The 22,216-nt window shown below is 42.1% G+C and overlaps 1 protein-coding gene across 2 annotated transcripts in view; it reads right to left on the reverse strand.

Annotated features, from left to right (window-relative positions):
- DCX (doublecortin) overlaps nucleotides 1–22,216 on the reverse strand; it is a gene marked incomplete at both ends in the record, with an annotated part of 113,114 nt that overhangs the window by 85,352 nt on the left and 5,546 nt on the right. For both annotated transcript variants that reach the window (XM_079727648.1, XM_079727647.1), the window contains one exon: nucleotides 17,554–17,894. In XM_079727648.1, coding sequence (XP_079583774.1) covers nucleotides 17,554–17,894 — 341 coding nt within the window. The remainder of the gene's footprint in view (nucleotides 1–17,553; nucleotides 17,895–22,216) is intronic.

Here is a 22,216-nt window from a genome sequence, read left to right on the forward strand (position 1 = left end):
CTACATTTGTAGTAATATATTACACAGCAGTAGAAAAATAACACATCCTCAAATTCTATGTCTACTACAACTGCCTGGGTTTAGATTCTTCTATTTTCTTTCCTATACTACCACACAACCTCCTACCTGGTCTCCCTACTGGTTTTGTCTTCCTCAAATCCAGAACAACAGAGTGACTAACCCAGGGCTTCCCTGGTGGCACAGTGGTTGAGAGTCCGCCTGCCGATGCAGGAGACGTGGGTTCGTGCCCCGGTCCGGGAGGATCCCACATGCCGCGGAGCAGCTGGGCCCGTGAGCCATGGCCGCTGAGCCTGCGCATTCAGAGCCTGTGCTCCGCAACGGGAGAGGCCACAACAGTGAGAGGCCCGCGTACCGCAAAAAAAACAACAACAACAACAGAGCGACTAACCCAAGCTGCAAATCTGATCATGTTATTCCTCTGCTTAAAATCCTTCAGTGGTTTCTATCCCTATAGGATAACATCCAAGCTACTTAACATAGTTTACAAGGTTATTCCTGAATCTTGCTCTTGACTTCCTCTCAGATTCATCTTCTGCTATGTCTGCCTTGCACTTTATCCTGTAACACAGTTTCTCAACAATAGCCCTCCTGACATTTTGGGTCAGATAATTCTTTGTTGTAGGGAACTGTTCTGTGCATTGTAGAATGTTTAGCAGCATCCCCGGCCTCTACCAACTAGACGTCAGTAGCACCTCACCCTCATTTATGACAACCAATAATGTCTCTAGATATTGCCAAATGCCTCCTGGGGGTGCAAAACTGCCCTGGATAAAGACCACTGAGCTAATAATACAGAACTACGGTGTCTCCCTAATACCCAAGCTGTTTTTTTTTCCTCAGGAGCTAATATCACAAGACCTGGAAAGGGTAGAGTCTGTGGTATCAAGAATAAAAGTATTGTAAATCTAGAAAAAACAGATGCTCTCTAATAGATGGACTGGGGTTCTGGTTTTAAAGTTAAGAAGTTTTGGGGAGATAGCTTCAAGATGATGGAGGAGTAAGACGTGGAGGTCACTTTCCTCCCCACAAATACATCAGAAATACATCTACATGTGGAACAACTCCTACAGAACACCTACTGAACGCTGGAAGAAGACTTAAGACCTCCCCAAAGGCAAGAAACTCCCCACGTACCTGGCTAGGGTAAAAGAATAAAGAATAAACAGAGACAAAAGAATAGGAACGGGACCTGCACCAGTGGGAGGGAGCTGTGAAGGAGGAAAGGTTTCCACACACTAGAAGCCCCTTCGCGGGCAGAGACCGTGGGTGGCGGAGGAGGGAAGCTTCGGAGCCGCGGAGGAGAGGACATCAACAGGGGTGTGGAGAGATTCCCGCACAGAGGATCAGTGCCGACCGGCACTCACCACCCCGAGAGGCTTGTCTGCTCACCCGCCGGGACGGGCGTGGGCTGGGGGCTGAGGCTCGGGCTTCAGTCGGATCTCAGGGAGAGGACTGGGGTTGGTGGCGTGAACACAGCCTGAAGGGGTTAGTGCACCATGGCTAGCCGGGAGGGAGTCCGGGAAAAAGTCTGGACCTGGCCAGGAGGCAAGAGACGATTGTTTCGGGGTGCGCGAGGAGAGGGGATTAAGAGCACCGCCTAAACGAGCTCCAGAGACGGGCGCGAGCCACGGCTATCAGCGCGGACCCCAGAGACGGGCATGAGACGCTAAGGCTGCTGCTGCCGCCACCAAGAAGCATGTGTGCAAGCACAGGTCACTATCCACACCTCCCCTCCTGGGAGCCTGTGCAGCCGGCTACTGCCAGGGTCCCGTGATCCAGGGACAACTTCCCCGGGAGAACACACGGCTCACTTCAGGCTGTTGCAATGTCACACCGGCCTCTGCCACCGCAGGCTCGCCGCACATTCCATACCCCTTGCTGCCCCCAGCCTGAGTGAGCCAGAGCCCCCTAATCAGCTGCTACTTTAACCCCGTCCTGTCTGGGCAGGAAACAGACGCCCTCAGGTGACCTCCACGCAGAGGCAGGACCGAATCCAAAGCTGAACCCCAGGTGCTGTGCAAACAAAGAAGAGAAAGGGAAATTTCTCCCAGCAGCCTCAGGAGCAGCGGATTAAATCTCCACAATCAACTTGATGTACCCTGCATCTGTGGAATACCTGAATAGACAACAAATCATCCCAATATTGAGGTGGTAGATTTTGGGGGCAAATGTAGACTTGGGGTTTGCTTTCTACATCTAATTTGTTTCTGGTTTTATGTTTATCTTACTTTAGTATGTAGAGCTTATTATCATTGGTAGATTTGTTTATTGATTTGGTTGCTCACTTCCTTTTTTTTCTTTTTATATATATATTTTCCTTTTTCTCCTTTTGTGAGTGTGTATGTGTATGCTTCTTTGTGTGGTTTTCTCAGTATAGCTTTGCTTTTACCATTTGTCCTAGGGTTCTGTATGTCCATTTTTTTCTTTGTTTCTTTGTTTAACTATACTTTTTAGCACTTGTTATCATTTGTGGATTTGTATTTTGGTTTGATTGCTCTCTTCTTTCTTTCTTTTTCTTATTACTTTTTAATTTTTTTATTTTTAATAATATATTTTTTATTTTAATAACTTTCTTTCTTTCTCCCTTCCTTCTTTCCTCTTTCTCTCTCTCTCTCTCCCTGTCTCTCTGTCTCTCTCTCCCTCTCTCTCTTTCTTTCTTTTTCTCCCTTTTCTTCTGAACCGAGTAGCTGACAGGGTCTTGGTGCTCCGGCCAGGTGTTAGGCCTGAGCCTCTGAGGTGGGAGAGCCGAGTTCAGGACACTGGACCACCAGAGACCTCCCAGCCCCATGTAATATCAAACAGTGAAAGCTCTCTCAGAGATCTCAATCTCAGCGCTAAGACCCAGCTCCACTCAACGACCAGCAACTTACAGTGCTGGACACCCTATGCCAAACAACTAGCAAGACAGGAACACAACCCCACCCATTAGCAGAGAGGCTGCTTAAAATCATAATAAGGTCACAGACACTGCAAAACACACCACCAGAGGCAGTCCTCCCCACCAGAAAGACAAGATCCAGCCTCATCCACCAGAACACAGGCACCAATCCCCTCCACCAGGAAGCCTACACAACCCACTGAGCCAACCTCACACACTTGGGGCAGATACCAAAAAAAAAATGGGAAGTACGAACCTGCAGCCTGCAGAAAGGAGACCCCAAACACAGTAAGTTAAGCAAAATGAGAAGACAGAGAAATAAATACACAGCAGATGAAGGAGCAAGGTAAAAACCCACCAGACCAAACAAATGAAGAGGAAATAGGCAGTCTACCTGAAAAAGAATTCAGAGTAATGATAGTAAAGATGATCCAAACTCTTGGAAACAGAATGGAGAAAATACAATAAAGGTTTAACAAGCACCTAGAAGAACTAAAGAGCAAACAAACAATGAGGAACAACACAATAAATTAAATTTAAAATTCTCTAGAAGGAATCAATAACAGAATAACTCAGGCAGAAGAATGGATAAGTGACCTGGAAGATAAAATAGTGGAAATGACTACCACAGGGCAGAATAAAGAAAAAAGAGTGAAAATAACTGAGGACAGTCTCAGAAACATCTGGGACAACATTAAACGCATCAACATTCAAATTATAGGACTCCCAGAAGAAGAGTAAAAAAAGGGGGACTGAGAAAATATTTGAAGAGATTATAGTTGAAAACTTCCCTAATATGGGAAAGGAAATAGTCAATCAAGTCCAGGAAGCACAGAGAGTCCCATACAGGATAAATCCAAGGAGAAACACACCAAGACACATATTAATCAAACTATCAAAAATTAAATACAAAGAAAAAATATTAAAAGCAGCAAGGGAAAAGTAACAAATAACATACAAGGGAATCCCCATGATCTTTCAGCAGAAACTCTGCAAGCCAGAAGGCAGTGGCAGGACACATTTAAAGTGATGAAAGAGAACAACCTACAACCAAGATTACTCTACCCAGAAAGGACCTCATTCAGATTCCACAGAGAAATTAAAACCTTTAGAGACAAGCAAAAGCTAAGAGAATTCAGCACCACGAAACCAGCTTTACAACAAATGCTAAAGGAACTTCCCTAGGCAGGAGACACAAGAGAAGGAAAACGCCTACAATAACAAACCAAAAACAATTAAGAAAATGGTAATAGGAACACACATATTGAAAACTACCTTAAATGTAAATGGATTAAATGCCCCAACCAAAAGACTCAGACTGGCTGAATGAATACAAAAACAAAACCTGTATATATGCTGTCTACAAGAGACCCACTTCAGACCTCGGGACACATACAGACTGAAAATGAGGGCATGGAAAAAGATATTCCATGTAAATGGAAATCAAAAGAAAGCTGGCTTAGCATTTCTCATATCAGAAAAAAACAGACTTTAAAATAAAGACTATTACAAGAGACAAAGAAGGACACTACATAATGATCAAGGGATCAATCCAAGAAGAAGATATAACAATTGTAAATACTTATGCACCCAACATAGGAGCACCTCAGTACATAAGGCAAATGCTAAAAGCCATAAAAGGGGAAATTGACAGTAACACAATCATAGTAGGGGACTTTAACACACCTCTTTCACCAATGGACAGATCATCCAAATGAAAATAAATAAGGAAACACAAGCTTTAAATGATACATTAAACAAGGTGGACTTGATACTTATAGGGCATTCCATCCAAAAACAACAGAGTACATTTTCTTCTCAACTGTTCATGGAACGTTCTCCAGGATAGATCATACCTTGGGTCACAAATCAAGCCTTGGTAAATTTAAGAAATTTGAAATCGTATCAAGTATCTTTTCTGACCACAACGCTATGAGACTAGATATCAATTACAGGAAAAAATCTGTAAAAAAAAGAAACACATGGAGGTTAAACAACACACTACTAAATAACCAAGAGAGCACTGAAGAAATCAAAGAAGAAAGCAAAAAATACCTAGAAACAAATGACAATAAAAACATGACAACCCAAAACCTATGGGATGCAGCAAAAGCAGCTATAAAAGGGAAGATTATGGCAATACAATCCTACCACAAGAAACAAGAAACATCTCAAATAAACAACCTATCCTTACACCTAAAGCAATTAGAGAAAGAAGAACAAAAAAACCCCAAAGTTAGCAGATCAGAAATGAATGGAAAAGAAAGGAAGGAAACAATAGCTAAGATCAATAAAACTAAAAGCTGGTTCTTTGAGAAGATAAACAAAATTGATAAACCACTAGCCAGACTCATCAAGAAAAAAAGGGAGAAGACTCAAGTCAATAGAATTAGAAATGAAAAAGGAGAAGTAACAACTGACACTGCAGAAATACAAAAGATCATGAGAGATTACTACAAGAAACTCTATGCCAGTAAAATGGACAACCTGGAAGAAATGGACAAATTCTTAGAAATGCACAGCCTGCCAAGACTGAATCAGGAAGAAATAGAAAATATGAACAGACCAATCACAAGCACTGAAATTGAAACTGTGATTAAAAATCTTCCAACAAACAAAAGTCCAGGACCAGATGGTTTCACAGGCGAATTCTATCAAACATTTAGAGAAGAGCTAACACCTATCCTTCTTAAACTCTTCCAAAATATAGCAGAGGGAGGAACACTCCCAAACACATTCCACGAGGCCACCAGCACCCTAATACCAAAACCAGAAAACGATGTCACACAAAAAGAAAACTACAGACCAATATCACTGATGAACATAGATGCAAATATCCTCAACAAAATACTAGCAAACAGAATCCAACAGCACATTAAAAGGATCATACACCATGATCAAGTGGGGTTTATCCCAGGAATGCAAGGATTCTGCAATATACACAAATCAATCAATGTGATAACACCATATTAACAAATTGAAGGAGAAAAACCATATGACCATCTCAATAGATGCAAAAAAAGATTTCGACAAAATTTAACACTGATTTATGATAAAAACTCTCCAGAAAGTATGCATAGAGGGAACTTACCTCAACATAATAAAGGCCAAATATGACAAACCCACAGCCAACATCGTTATCAATGGTGAAAAACTGAAACCCTTTCCACTAAGATCAGGCACAACACAAGGTTACCCTCTCTCACCACTATTAATCAACATGGTTTTGGAAGTTTTAGCCACAGTAATCAGAGAAGAAAAAGAAATAAAAGGAATCCAAATCAGAAAAGAAGTAAAGCTGTCACTGTTTGCAGATGACATGATACTATACATAGAGAATCCTAAAGATGCTACCAGAAAACTACTAGAGCTAACCAACGAATTTGGTAAAGTAGCAGGATACAAATTTAATGCACAGAAACCCCTTGCATTCCTATACATTAATGATGAAAAATCCGAAAGACAAATTAAGAAAACACTCCCATTTACCATTGCAACAAAAAGAATAAAATACCTAGGAATAAACCTACCTAAGGAGACAAAAAACATGTATGCAGTAAACTATAAGACACTGATGAAAGAAATTAAAGATGATACAAACAGATGGAGAGATACACCATGTTCTTGGATTGGAAGAATCAACATTGTGAAAATGACTATAACACCCAAAGCAATCTACAGATTCAATGCAATCCCTATCAAACTACCACTGGCATTTTTCACAGAACTAGAGCAAAAAATTTCACAATTTGTATGGAAACACAAAAGACTCCGATTAGCCAAAGCAATCTTGAGAACGAAAAACAGAGCTGGAGGAATCAGGCTCCCTGACTTCAGACTACACTACAAGGCTACAGTAATCAAGACAGTATGGTACTGGCACAGAAACAGAAAGATAGATCAATGGAACAGGATAGAAAGCCCAGAGATAAACCCACACACATATGGTCACCTTATCTTTGATAAAGGAGGCAAGACTACACAATGGAGAAAAGACAGCCTCTTCAATAAGTGGTGCTGGAAAACTGGACAGCTACATGTAAAAAAATGAAATTAGAAAACTCCCTAACACCATACACAAAAATAAATTCAAAATGGATTAAAGACCTAAATGTAAGGCCAGACACTAGAAAACTCTCAGAGGAAAACATAGGCAGAACACTCTATGACATAAATCACAGCAAGATCCTTTTCAACCCACCTCCTAGAGAAATGGAAATAAAAACAAAAATAAACTAATGGGACTTAATGAAACTTCAAAGCTTTTGCACAGCAAAAGAAACCATAAACAAGACGAAAAGACAACCCTCAAAATGGGAGAAAATATTTGTAAATGAAGCAACTGACAAAGGATTAATCTCCAAAATATAGAAGCAGCTCATGCAGCTCAGTATCAAAAAAGCAAACAACCCAATCCAAAAATGGGCAGATGACCTAAATAGACATTTCTGCAAAGAAGATATACAGATTGCCAACAAACACATGAAAGAATGCTCAACATCACTTATCATTAGAGAAATGCAAATCAAAACTACAATGAGGTATCATCTCACACAGTCAGAATGGCCATTATCAAAAAATCTACAAATAGTAAATGCTGGAGAGGGTGTGGAGAAAAGGGAATCTTCTTGCACTGCTGGTGGGAATGTAAATTGATACAGTCACTATGGAGAACAGTATGGAGGCTCCTTAAAAAACTAAAAATAGAACTACCTTATGACCCAGCAATCCCAATACTGGGTATATACCCTGAGAAAACCATAATTCAAAAAGAGTCACATACTCCAATGTTCACTGTAGCTCTATTTACAATAGCCAGGACACGGAGGCAACCTAAGTGTCCATTGACAGATGAATGGATATAGAAGATGAGGCACATATGTACAATGGAATATTACTCAGCCATAAAAAGTAATGAAATTGAGTAAATTGTCGTGAGGTGGATGGACCTAGAGACTGTCATACAGAGTGAAGTAAGTCAGAAAGAGAAAAACAAATACCGTATGCTAACACATATATATGGAATATAAAAGAAAAAAAAACTGGTTCTGAAGAACCTAGGGGCAGGACAGGAAGAAAGATGTAGACGTACAGAATGGACATGAGGACAGGGGAAAGGGAAGGGGAAGCTGGGACGAAGTGAGAGAGTGGCATGGACATATATACACTACCAAATGTAAAATAGATAGCTAGTGGGAAACAGCCCCATGGCACAGGGAGATCAGCTCAGTGCTTTGTGTCCACCTAGAGGGGTGGGATAGGGAGGGTGGGAGGGAGACGCAAGAGGGAGGAGATATGGGGATGTATGTTTATGTATTGCTGATTCACTTTGTTATACAGCAGAAACTAACACACCATTGTAAAGCAATTATACTCCAATAAAGATGTTAAAAAATAATATGTGCAGGGCTTCCCTGGTGGCGCAGTGGTTGAGAGTCCACCTGCTGATGCAGGGGACACGGGTTCGTGCCCTGGTCCGGGAGGATCCCACGTGCCACAGAGTGGCTGGGCCCGTGAGCCATGGCCGCTGAGCCTGAGCGTCCGGAGCCTGTGCTCCGCAACGGGAGAGGCCACAGCAGTGAGAGGCCCGCGTACCACAAAGAAAAAAAAAGTCCACACAAAAACTTACACATATGTTCTTAGTAGCATTAGTAATAATAGTCAAAAGATGGAAACAACTCAAATGTCCATCAACCAATGAATGGATAAATAAATGTGGTATATCCATATAATGGAATGTTATTCATCAATAAAAAGGAATGAAATCCAAATACATGCTACCACATGGATGAGCCTTGAAACATTACGCTAAGTGAAAGAAACCAGTCACAAAAGACTATATATTGTGCGATTCATCTGCATAAAATGCCCAGAAAAGGCAAATCTATTGATACAGAATGTAGGTTAGTGGTTGCTTAGGGCTAGGGAAAATAGGGGGTAGGAGAGTGGTAGCTAAAAGGTATAGGATTTCTTTTTCTTTTTCTTTTTTTTTTTTTGCAGTACGCGGGCCTCTCAGTGTTGTGGCCTCTCCCGTTGTGGAGCACAGGCTCCGGACGTGCAGGCTCCGGACGCGCAGGCTCAGCGGCCATGGTTCACGGGCTTAGCCGCTCCGCGGCATGTGGGATCTTCCCAGACCAGGGCACGAACCCGTGTCCCCTGCATCGGCAGGCGGACTCTCAACCACTGCGCCACCAGGGAAGCCCTGGATTTCTTTTTGAGATGATGAAATGTTTAAAAATTGACTATGGCAATGGCTGCACATATCTATGAATACACTAAAAAATCATTGAATTATACACTTTGGATGGGTGAAGTATATGGTATGTGAATTATATCTCAATTAAGCTTTTACCAAAAAAAAAAGTAATCCAAGCAATTCTTGGCATCTCCTTACTCCTTGGCCCCAATCCTGCTTAACACTATCCTGAAGGGATAGGACATGGAAACAAGCAAGTTTGGATGGGTCTGGGGTGAGAACATCACTAGTCTAGAGCAAGGGGGGCACCGCCAAGGAACTTTTCACTTCTCTTGAGCCCTCTAGTTTTTTCCTACTTAGTGAGGCTTAAGCAACCTCACTCTTGTAGCTTTGGATTAAGTCACTGTTCCAGAGCACCTATATAGGAGAAACTTCTGTGCCATTAGTTCACATCCACAGTTCTTGGAAGTTCTAGAAAACTTCAGAGAATTTGGCTGCTAACTTTTGGTGCCAAGGTACTCGCTGGATATATGGGCCACTGCTATTTCTAACTCTCAGATTAAATTCAAATTTTTAAAAACCTGTCTTATCTTTTCAACAAATGGTGCTGGAAAAATCAGATATACATTTGCAAGAAAAGGAAGGAAGGAAGGAGGGAGGGAGGGAAGGAAGAAAGAAAGAAAGAGAAAGGAAGGAAGGAAGACAAGCAAAACCTTGACCCTTACCTCATATCATACACAAAAATTAATACATTGGATTTCACCAAAATGAAAAAAATTTGCTCTTGAAAAATTAAGACAGCCATTAAAAAGATGGAAACACATACTACAGACTGGGAGAAAATATTTGCAAATTACATATGTGATAAAAGACTTGTATCCAGAATATATAAAGAACTCTTATAACTCAATAATAAGAAGACAATTCAATTTTTTAAATGGCAAAGATCTAAATAGACAGTTTAACAAAGAAGATACACAAATATCCAATAAGCATGTGAAAATACATTTGATATCATTAGTTATTAGGGACATGCAAATTAAAAAATACACAACGAGATACCATTTTATACCCACTAGAATGACTGTGATAAAAAGATAGACAATAACAAGTGTTGGCAAGATGTGAAGAAACTGGAATCCTCATACATTGCTAGTAGGGATGTAAAATGGTACAGCCATTTTAGAAAATAGTCTGGCAGTTTCTTAAAATTTAAACATATACATACTATGTAACCCAGCAATACTATTCTTAGGTATTTACCCAAGATAAATGAAGACATATGTCCACATAAAAATCTGAACATGAATGTTCATAGCAGCTTTACTCATAATACCAAAAGGTTGAAACAACCCAAATGTCCATCAAATTATGAATAAATAAATAAAATGTGGTATATCCATACAATGTAATATTATTCTGCCATAAAGAGGAATGAAGTAGTGCTATGGTATAACATGATGAACCTTGAAAACATGCTAAGTAAAGAAGTCAGCCACAATAGATCACATACGTCATGATTTCATTCATTAAAATTCCAGAATGAGCAAATCTGTAGAGACAGAAAGTAGATAAGTGATTGCTTAGCAATGGGGGGGCTGGGGGATTGGAGCATGATGTCTAAAGGGTGTAGAGTTTCTTTTCGTGGTGATGAAAATTTTCTAAAATTTATCCTGGTGATGGATACACAACTCTGTGAACATACTAAAAGCCATTGGATTGTACACAAAATGGGTGAATTGTATGGTATGGAGGTTATATCTCAATGAAGCTATTTTTAAAACTATATTTGGAGACAACGCATTTTCTTCTACTTTGAGGGAATGGCAATAATGAGAAAGATGAAAGTAAAGAACTAAGAACAAGAGGCCAGTTACTTCAATGGTTGCTAATGGAACAGCCTACATCCCTGGATCAGTCCCCACTTAATGATCCTCCTCAGTTTACTCAAGAAATAACTCTGGGGGCTTCCCTGGTGGCGCAGTGGTTGAGAGTCCGCCTGCCGATGCAGGGGACACGGGTTCATGCCCCGGTCCGGGAAGATCCCACATGCCACGGAGCGGCTGGGCCCGTGAGCCATGGCTGCTGGGCCTGCGCGCCCGGAGCCTGTGCTCCGCAACGGGAGAGGCCACAACAGTGAGAGGCCCGTGTACCGAAAAAAAAAAAAAAAAAAGAAATAGCTCTGATGCTAACCTCTCCCATTGTCAATAATTCTTTTCAGCACTGAAAATAGCACCACTATGTTGAAGACACCTTAATAAGGGCACTGTTAAATGCTTGACAGTTAGCAGACTGGCTTTCATCTTGCTTTGTTTTGTGATTCCTCCACCCTCTGCTTCTCATATCATCCACATTGGAAAGAAAAGGAGGTCAAATCAAAATTACAAGTTTGAAAATATTCTTTGGTCATGTCATCACAGGTGTCAAGAAAGATCTGAATATAAGAACTGTGCGAATACCTTTAGGGACCATCCTAGAAAACAACATATCCACCAAGGTGATTACTATATCAGGTTGGAGATCCTAGGAGCATAGAGAGGTGGAGGGCATTGAGAAAAGTAGCAGCTTAGTGAAAAATATCTAAACAGAAGCAACACTGTAAGATGAATACTCCGTTAACATGGAGCCAGAAGTACTCTTATAGGTCATGTACTTATCTCAAAAACTGAGGTCCAGAGAAGAGATGTGATTGGCCCCCATAACACATAGCTACTGGAGAACACATTGAAGACGAGAACTCAGGTCTTTGAATCCCAGTTTAGGGCTCTTTCCATATGCTAATGTTGGATATTGATAGACTAGTCAGTGTGGGGGACTGGAATACTGTGCCAAAGCTTTTGATTGAAAAGACCAAGCCCCAGCTCAATCACTGCTCAGAGCCAAGAGCATCTCATCAAGAATAAAACTCTAAGATGATAAATTACTGAAGGAATAACCAATCACCAGACTACCCTTGGTCTTTTCTTTCCAGAAGAACAACAGTATATTTGATGTTTGGCCACTTCCATCTTTTTTTTTTTTTTTTTGGCCGTGCTGTGTGGCTTGCAGGATCTTAATTCCCCGACCAGGGATCAAACCCAGTCCACCGCAGTGAAAGCGTCAAGTCCTAACTGCTGGACCACCAGCAAATTCCCTTAAGCCTTCTTTTAAAGCATAAAATCTACCTCAGTGTGAGACATCTTGAAGTCTATATTACATATAGCAAGGTAGTTTGCAAACTACCTCCTTTCAAAGAGCTCAGCCTGGCTTCCCTTCTTTGCTCTTTTCGACTTCATGTTCAAGCCAATCCTCTCAAATCCTGTCTCCAGGAATCAAATCTGTGGAAGGTTGAGGAGGGGGAAATTTTGGTAATGCAAACATTACCTTTCCAGCCTTGGTTTTCTCAAGCGAAGGTCAATGATAAATGACCTCCCTTTTGGGGCATAATTTATGTCCACGTGGCCTTTTCGATTGAGCCCAAGGTTGACTAACAGGACACAACACTAGGAGGAGAGAGGGGTTGGCTCTGGGAGACCTGGAGGCCAGGGAGTATAAGTAAGACCAGATGTGGCTGAAGGGGGCAGACATGGGGGGCATGGAGAAATACCGGCTACACAAGCAAAATAAAGTCACACCCACCTTGGGAAATGCACTCAACATTTCCAAGGTTAGATCCAACTTGTCTTCCTGTGTTTCCTGCAATTACCTTTGTGCTTCCAGCACCCAGTTATTTAGTATAGCAAGATGGAAGGGGCAAGTCTTTCCTGGAATACTTAGCAGCACTTCAAACATCCTTCATGCTCTCATTTTCCTATTCTACCATCTTCTGGTTCAAAACATTTCTTAAAACTCCTGTTCTAGCTTCCAAGGCTATGGGTAATCTTGGAATCAGCTTAAACCTCTCTTCTGTTATTCTGAGACCTAAAATTCCTGGTTCAAGTAGTTAGTACTAGAAAGATATAGACAGAAACACAAAATAAATTCATCCAATTGAAAACTGGCCCAACAAAGCTAACACAAATCCTAAAGGCCATACTTATCCCTTAGGCAGGGATCTTGAGGCAACAGTGAATCTTTGCACAGAACCTGAATATGACAAAACTGAGAATAGAGATGCCAATAAGGATAGCATGAAAATGGATGGTGTGAGGACCAGCTGTAGCCCTGTGTAAGACGCCAAAAAACTAAAAGCCCTGTGTAACATGCCAAAAAACTAAAACTAAAATTAAAGCTCTGCATCTCTAACAAACAGAAGCACCATGCCCTGTGCTTTACAGAAATGAATTTAAGGCTAGACCATGTATCTACTGAGCCACTACTACCAAATGAACCAGAAATTTGGGTTCCAGTTTTTATGCATCCATTACGTTTAAGCATAAAGGTCCATATGTGGCTTGATTATAGAAATTAATAGTTGGATAATTTTGTCAACACACTTCAATCACTCCAGCTGCCAAGGAATCAAAAGAACAACTTCACCTGAGAGTGAACTAATATGCATCATCATCCAACTCTTCATCGTGTTTTCCCTGACCTCCTAGAAATCCATTACAGCCCGTGGGAGTAGCCAGAGCGCTACTAACTACTCCTTATTCCATTAGCAATTTCTTATTGAGGTGAGGAATAAATTGGGACCTCGTCCTACTAGTGATGGTTAGCTTCCCTGCCTACACAGACCACAGATACCTCCGAGGAAACTGGTCTTCTATACTGGCAAAACATAAGCCCTGAAAAGATCAAAGGCTCCAAAAGCACATCCAAACAAAATAAAAACAGAAAGAGATGAGAGCCATGTCCACAGATTTCTTATCAATCAGCATAACCAATCAGTCAAATGGTACACATGAGAACAGAAGCAACAATAAATCTGGTATAATCAACTGGGCTGTTTTAACTGATCATTATTTAAACAATGGGGGAGAAAACTACCTGATTTGGTCTGTTTGGGATCCAGTTAGAGCAAGACTGAAACCAAGTGATGGCCTTGACTTCATGATAAAAACGTTCCATAACAAATAGCCTTGACCATACTTTGTCCTTTCTGCCTGGTGCCACATTTAGCCAAAGACAGGCATGGAATTTCATCCAAGCAAGTCCGAGCCATTGCAACACATGTGCCTTCAGCCTGCACAGAGGAAGATCATATTCCCAAGTAGTAAGAATACCCACCAGTAATCAAAGTGACTGACAGGTGTTAACATTAGGGCTGTCATCACTAGAACTGGGAGACGGGCTGGGCTCCAAAATTTTGAATTTGGCACCAAATTTCAGTATACTCAGCACCTATTTTGTAATTAGTAGGTTTTGTCCTTGCACCCCCAAATTTTGTTACTTAATGTCCTTGCTGTAACCACACAACAATGTTTGATTTGTGGGTTACCCCATGCATACCAGTGAGCTTAGAGTAGTTAGCTCCTAATCATTCAGCATATTCTGTAAACAGCATTTCCTAGTGTGCTCCTAGAGAGTGTGTGTATGTGTGCACGTGTGCATGTATCTGTGTATTCCATATGTTTGTGGTTAAATAAGATTGGGAAATTCCGGGTCTAAATTAAATGGGTTTCCTTTCTGCAGGCCTTCTCAGAACATTTAATGTGCCAATGAGCAATGTGAATCTCTAAGAAAGGCATATAATTTGCAGCATTTCACAACTTTATTTGACCACAAAACCCTTTTATGAAGAGCTCCTGGGGGTGGGGAGATGGGGACAGTTCTCAGAATACACTTTGGGAAAAACTGCTTTAAAAGTCTGCTCTCAGTGACTTCCAAGTGAGTAATAGATCGGAGCTGCCCGGGTGGAATATGCACTCCTTTGGAAGCCCCCCTATGTCTTCTGATAGACCTAAGGATAGTGTCTGGGACATTGAAAACAGAGGGCTTCTCAGAACATATCAGAACAGCTACCTGGGCCATGTGAGAATCTCCTTATGTCAACAAACATTTATAGAGCATCCACCATGAATCAGGAGCTAAGCATTAAAAAACAAACAAACAAAAAAGATTACTTTAACTTTGCATGGTGGAGACAGAGAAGTTTTCAGAAATAACATGATATTTGAGGTAGGGCTTAAAAGATGACCCCCAGGGGTCAGGGTAGGCAGAGGGAGACATTTTAAAGAGAAGGAACATGGGCTTCCCTGGTGGCGCAGTGGTGGGGAGTCCGCCTGCCGATGCAGGGGACACGGGTTCGTGCCCCGGTCCGGGAAGATCCCACATGCCACGGAGTGGCTGGGCCAGTGAGCCATGGCCGCTGAGCCTGCGCGTCCGGAGCCTGTGCTCCGCAACGGGAGAGGCCACAACACTGAGAGGCCCGCGTACCGCAAAAAAAAAAAAAAAAAAAAAAAGGAAGGAACAGTATGTGCAGAGGCACTGATGCCTGCTGCCTTGCGCACTCCTCCCTGACGTGTCTGTACACACATCATATCATACTCTGGCATTTCCTAACGTGTTCCCCAAAGAAATGGGAACCAATGCTTGAAAGGAGTTGGAAAGCTTGCTGTAGGATGAAAATCCACCCATCACTGGACTGGAGCTTGTTTACCTAAGAGGCGGAGGTGTCCCTTTATTTATTATTAGGAACAATCACAGAATGCTGAAGTATGGTACATCCCACAAAATGCTGGAAATTTGTGGTAAGAATGATGAAGGTAAAGTAGGGGGAAGAGTGCTAACATTTATTATTGTCTGTCAATTTACATATTTTATCTCAATGATGAATTGTATGCATACATATTTACATTGTGTGTTTTGATTTACAGAGTGCTTTCATATCCATGATTTCATTTGATCTTCATGATAATCCTGTGAGCATGGGTAGGGCAGGTGTGATTAGCCCCCTTGTACAGAGGAGAAATGTGAGCCTCAGGACAGTTACGTGGTTAGCCCAACGTCACAGAGTAAGTGGCAATATCCAGATTAGAAACTAAGTCTTCTAAATCCCTGTCTTACGTCCTTGATTTGTATTTCTCCTGTACTTCTTCAAGAGGCTGAAGGTACAGGGAAGCAGAGTTATACCTAATGTTCAACAGTGAAATAGGCTGTTTTATGAAATTGAAATGATTGTAGAGTATATCCTTGCCACAGGAGGGAGATTAAATGTCATGGCTTCTAGAGTTAGGGTCACCCTCAACTCTAAGATCCACTGACCATAAAATTCCTAGACCCTACTTCTCCGAGGTGAGGTTTATGATGATTAATCCTGTTCCTGGACAGTTCCTGTTCATCATACACTTGGTCTTCAAAAAGAGATACTCTTAGATGCTTAGGAGTTAGAACTTTTCCCATCGCAGATAAACCCATTGCTGTGGTACAACAAACACAGATCACACACAACCAATACCTCCAGGTTTCTCTCACATCACAAAATGGTGGCGAACAGATAGAAGCCATACATTTATCCAAATTACCATGTATATGAGTTTGCATTTTCCCAGAAACTTAAAATCTTGTAGCACACAGTATATATCAGAAATTATGGGAGTAGACACAGTTCTGCGTTTGAACACTCATCATCCTGATATGGTGAATCTATTTTTTTAAAGAATCTATATAGTTGTTCAAACACCAAAGGTATTTTAAGAGGTAGAAAGTATGGACTGATAATAATCCACACTTGTCTTATCTGATGAGGGACCAGGATTCTCTTTACAGCCAAAGAAACCAGCCACTGTTCCAATTCCCTTGGAACATTTTTTGTCATATATTTACAGCTCCCTGTGCTCAAGAGAATGGTGCATCTGTCTGATGGAGACGCCTGGCTGCATTCTTTCCCAGATATTAATATAGGTGGCACTTTAGTAGCACAACCAATGACATGAAGAACCTGATTTGGAGAGAAACAGATGGCACCATCTTTCTTGTGCTAATTTTAGGATCCTGAAATAGTCCCTTTCCACACAAACCATCAGTGGAACCAGATTAAGACAGCTATGTCACATGGAAAAGGGAGAGAGAAAAAATGTGGTCTAGTGTGAGGCAAAGACAATGAACCAGAAACCACAGTGCTTCCCTTCATATTCTCCTGTCATAGAATATGAGGGTCACTTCCACCTCTTTTCATCAGAATGGATGCTGAATACCAATGTAAGAGTATCTAAGAAGAAATGAGTGGGCAAATCTCATTTCTAGTCACATACATTGAACAATCCAGGTTGCATCATGCACTAGCTGAATTCATATTCCAAGGAGTTTATAGGACCTAGGCTCCAACACATCTTTTCTTAGCAGATAAGGAAGCTATAAGTGACTATTCTACCTGGTAAGTCAGAAACAGATTGAATTTCAAAGCCTCACATTCCTGGTCCACTGCTTTGTCTGCTGAAAAGACCTTTCTCCCAAATGAGACATAATATATCAGGTAGGGATGATGAGAGGTGGAGGAAGAGTCTCCCAACCAGAAATGATGTCCGAGGTGTAAGACGGTCAGCCAAGGATTTAGAACAAATGAGAAGAGGTATAATCTGGGGAAAAAAGCACCTACCTGTTTTCCATCCAGAGTGTAGAGTTTTTTGACAACCCCGGTCTCTAGTTTGATGGCTTCAGTGATATCAGTGAGGACTTGCTCAAAAGAGTGGGCTGTCTTCTTGTTCAGAAGCACACGCACAGCCTTCCGAGGCTTCACCCCACTGCGGATGATGGTCACCAGCTTGGGGCGCACGAAGTCCTTGTTCTCTCTGGCCTGGGCACTGTTACTGCTAGCCAGGGACTGAGGGGCTTTCATATTAGCAGATGTCTTCACATTGACAGACCAGTTGGGATTGACATTCTTGGTGTACTCCACCTTTTTAAAGAAGTTGTCTGAGGAGCAAACATAGCTTTCCCCTAAGGGAAGAAATAAGTGGTGATTAGTTTAACAGCAGGTATATGGACTATTCTAACCAAACTAATACACACTGACCTTGAAGTAGGACTTCTGGAAAAATGGTGATAGTAACAAACTTCCTATGCAGTTCCTAATTAGGCCCTCTAACAACTTGGCTCATTCAAATTCAAGAGCAAGTAATCAGCAAAATATTCTTCATCATAATGGCATACTTAGTTGAAAAAAATCCTGTAAAGCTAAGGGTCCCAAGGATAATGAACATACCTAAGTATAATCTAACAAGTGGGGTTCTCAAGCTTGATATGATCTCATTTGAATTGAAATGTTTACAGTAACTCCTAGGATGTGTGTTAATGCCTAGGGTCATTACTAGAGCGTTTTTTTGTTTTTGTTTTTGTTTTTGTTTTTTTTTGTGGTACGTGGGCCTCTCACTGTTGTGGCCTCTCCCGTTGCGGAGCACAGGCTCCGGACGTGCAGGCCCATCGGCCATGGCTCACGGGCCCAGCCGCTCCGCAGCATGTGGGATCTTCCCGGACCGGGGCACGAACCCGTGTCCCCTGCATCGGCAGGTGGACTCTCAACCACTGCGCCACCAGGGAAGCCCTACTAGAGCGTTTTTAACGTGTCTCTATTTCTTAATGTTCTTGTCCTATTTCTGGACTCACAGCCCTATTTGTTATATTATGAACTGAAGAGAACTTTCAAAATCAATACATTTTTATTCCAAGTCAAAGTGACCAAAGTAACCCTGTGTATTGGGCATACAGTGCAAACTTGCCAAGAAGCCCGAGTGTACTTTGTACAGAGCATATGGCAAAGCAATAGAATACTAAAATGTGAAATATGTGTGTGTGGTGAATGTATGTATGTGTGTATCATTGTGTCTTTTACCCCCATACCCAGGTGGAGAAACTATCTAAATAACAACCTGTAGACAGACAGACACACACACACACTATTCCTTGTGTCTGCAAGTCTAGCTCTTGCTTGAGAAATGCTCTCCCCTGTTTCCACCACCCACCCCTCATCTTTCCATCTTCCTGAACGCCACACACTAGCTCGGTGTATTCAGGGCCGTCTTCACCAGTGCTCACCCTTGGCTGCCACAAGTAATGAGGTGGAGATGTGAGAATACACCGTACACCCTGATTTATGGATTGGAGGGGCCTAGTGTAATTTTCACATTTACCATGGGCTAGAGGAAATGACTAGTACAGCGGAAGAAATGCAGGGGCCAGAGGCAAGAGAAGGGGATTAGACACCTGGGACTAGAAGCTGCAGAAAAGAGGAAGAGAGGTAGGCTCAGTCTGGGGGAGAGACTATTGGAAAAGGTTGAATTTTTTGAGTGAAACACATTAGCCTCAAGGTATACAGAAGTTCATCCAGAGGTTGAGATGCAGAAAACCAGTGTGATTGAATCAGGCTTAACTCATCAGTAATAACGCTAAATCTATCAATCAATCAACCAACCCAAGCCCGTGCAAAGAAAGCAGTAAACACAATTATAATCTGATGGCTCTTCTTCCTTTGGTCTCAGCAGGAGAACCGAGCAGAGACATTCACAAACGCCTGGCTGATGATTCACTCCCTGTGCAAATATCTATTGCTTTGCTGTAGCACCAAAGCCTTTAAGTCGTGTTAATTGATAAATTTCTCAGTTAGTGCTCAGAGAAGATTCAGTGAGATTCTGTAGGGCACCTTTGAGGACATTTATATGTGTGTGTGGAGCGGGAAGGTAAAGTGGCTTGTAATGTATGCAAAGTGGCTTCCAACACTGCTCTGAGCCCCAGATGCTGCTAGTGTTCTGTCTTGACAGGGGGACCAAGGCATGGTTTGTAGATGAGCACAGGCCCTCACTCCTGCACCTGGTGCATGGATGCACAGCCAGGATGGGGCGGTCAAAGACCGCAGCCTAAAAAAACCCTAATTTCTCTGGCTGCCACTGGCTAACGCAATCCTACACAAGTGATTAGAGGATGTGGTCTTTAATTTTTGACTTAAAGGATGAAGGGACCCTTTCAATTCCCCCATATACTCACAGCCAGTATTCCCCATACTCTAGAAATGGCACTCTACCAGATGCATGGGCACCTTCCAAGAGGTCACTGCCTTTGAGTCAGATGTTTTCCGTAATTTGTCACGTACTTTGAAACTCTGTCAGACAACTGGTGGTGTGCAAATGTATGAGGCTATATATTTATGATTTCACTCATCCACAGTCTCCTCTGGAGAGTCAGCTGCGCAGCCCTATTAGGACTCTGGACTTTTTTTGCTCCCATCTCTTAAACCTCTTAAGCCTTTGAACTATGAGTATGATTAACCACCCCCCATGAAAATGAACATGATGGCAGACAGCTATAGTATCATATGGCACCCAAGAACTTTTCAGAGGGCCCAGCTCTCAGCCAAATCTATGTTGAACACTTTCCAACAGCACATTTTAGTCTCTCCACTCTCTTTCCTTTTGGCCCCAATATGAAGTAATGGACAAAGAGCAGCTGATGTGATGTCAGTCACAATGGGTTTCCCCAATATTTCCTAGTTGTGTGCCCTTGGGCAAACTAACCTCCCTTGGCTTCAGTTATTTGTCTGCAAAGTGGGGATGATGACAACAATACCTACCTCTTAAGGTTGTTCTGAGGCTCAGAGCAGGTGATGCATGATATGCAGGGCTGAGCCCAGAGTCTGCTACATAGTAAGCACTTGATAAATGCCAGCTATCATTATTATTAAGGCCCTAATCTGAAGGAGTAGAGAGAGAACAAGAAAAAGAGCCAAGAGGGAAAGGAGGAAGAAAGGGTGGAGGGAAAGGAGATGAAAAGAGGAAGAGTAGAAGCTGAAGGAAAGCAAAGCAGCAGCAGCAAGGGCAACCATCTTGGAACTGAGCTATAATCATTATATAACATGAGCACTGCCCCGGGACCCAGGCTTCAAAGATCATATTTCCTGCTAGTTGAAAGGAGGCCTCCGGTTGCGTCAAAGGCCAAATGTGGTAGCTTCATGGATAACACCTAGCAAAGCCACTTGCTGCCTCTGCTGGTGCACACTGAGGGCAGAATATCTTTTAAGGCTATCTTTTTTTAGAGCAGCTCTAGGTTCACAGCAAAATTAAGGGGAAGGTACAGAGATTTTCCATACTCCCCCTGCTCCCACACATGCCTCTGCCGTTATCTATATCCCCTACCAGAGGGCAGGATGTTTGTGGAGGTTGAGGGGGAGTCAGATAGACCTGGATTTAAATCCCAGCCAGGCATTTACAAGCTGTATGACATCAGGCAAATCATTTAATCTCTGAGTCTCAGCTTTTCTGTCTACAAATTGAAGCTATTGAACTAGGTGACATCTAAGGCCCTTCCAGCTCTTAAGGTCTATAAGAAGGAATTTTCTTCTCTTTTCCATCTCAAACAGGCTCTAGGAGATAAAGTTGTTATGGTAATTCCATGTTAAAGACCACTGAGGACTCTCCCCTTGTACTACTGGAAAGACATCAAATGTGCTGCTTCTCTCGACCAAAGCTTCCTGGTTCTGATTTTGCAAGTGTTTGCAACGTGTGCTGCCAGAGCTCGGTGCTTTCCTGCACGTCCAGCTGCCTGGCACTTGGAGCTGGGCGAGGTGTATTGCACCTTTACACAGCTGGGTTCCCATCCTGCCACAGCTTCCAGGGGCCATTTCCCAATCATTAGAAGCCTAGAAGGAAATCTGGCTTCAGAGCCAAGCAAGGTGACAATTTGTTGGAATCGACAATCTGCTTCAGGGCGAGGGGGTAAGGAAATGAAGTCATGGAAGCACAGCTGAAAGGGCAGGAAGGGAACAAGCTATGGGCTCAAGATGATCTAATGTCTACCTCCCTCCACTTTCAGGAGAGCTCCATTTTCAAAAACATTAAACATATTTATAGTTTCTCAGTGCAAAAGCACTTCTGCCTGGGCTTTCTCCTCTTTTCCTGGGCTTTCTCCCTCAAGAAGAAAAATATTAAATGGTGGTTTATTGTATTATCAGGTCTATTAGTGATGTATCACTCTCCCAGGTATCTTAAAATCCTCCTCTTTGGCAGTGTGCTTGCTTTAGTAGTTAGAGGATAAATTAGTGAGAAAGTGGTTTCATCTCATTGGAACAAATGAGCTATGGCAAAGAAAGTGGATCATAGCTGGTGTCACTATACAGATCTCCCAACAAGACTGTCACAATTGTAAATATTCTGTCCCATGGTCTGAATAATAATGCTCAAAAGGACACCCCTAAGATTGATCTGGGTACTTACATACAAGGAAGTGGGGAAGGAATTAGACAGTACATGAAGGAAGAATAATTCTCCAGTGAA

The sequence above is a fragment of the Hyperoodon ampullatus genome (genome assembly GCF_949752795.1).
Source record: "Hyperoodon ampullatus genome assembly, chromosome: X".
Lineage (NCBI taxonomy): Eukaryota > Metazoa > Chordata > Mammalia > Artiodactyla > Ziphiidae > Hyperoodon > Hyperoodon ampullatus.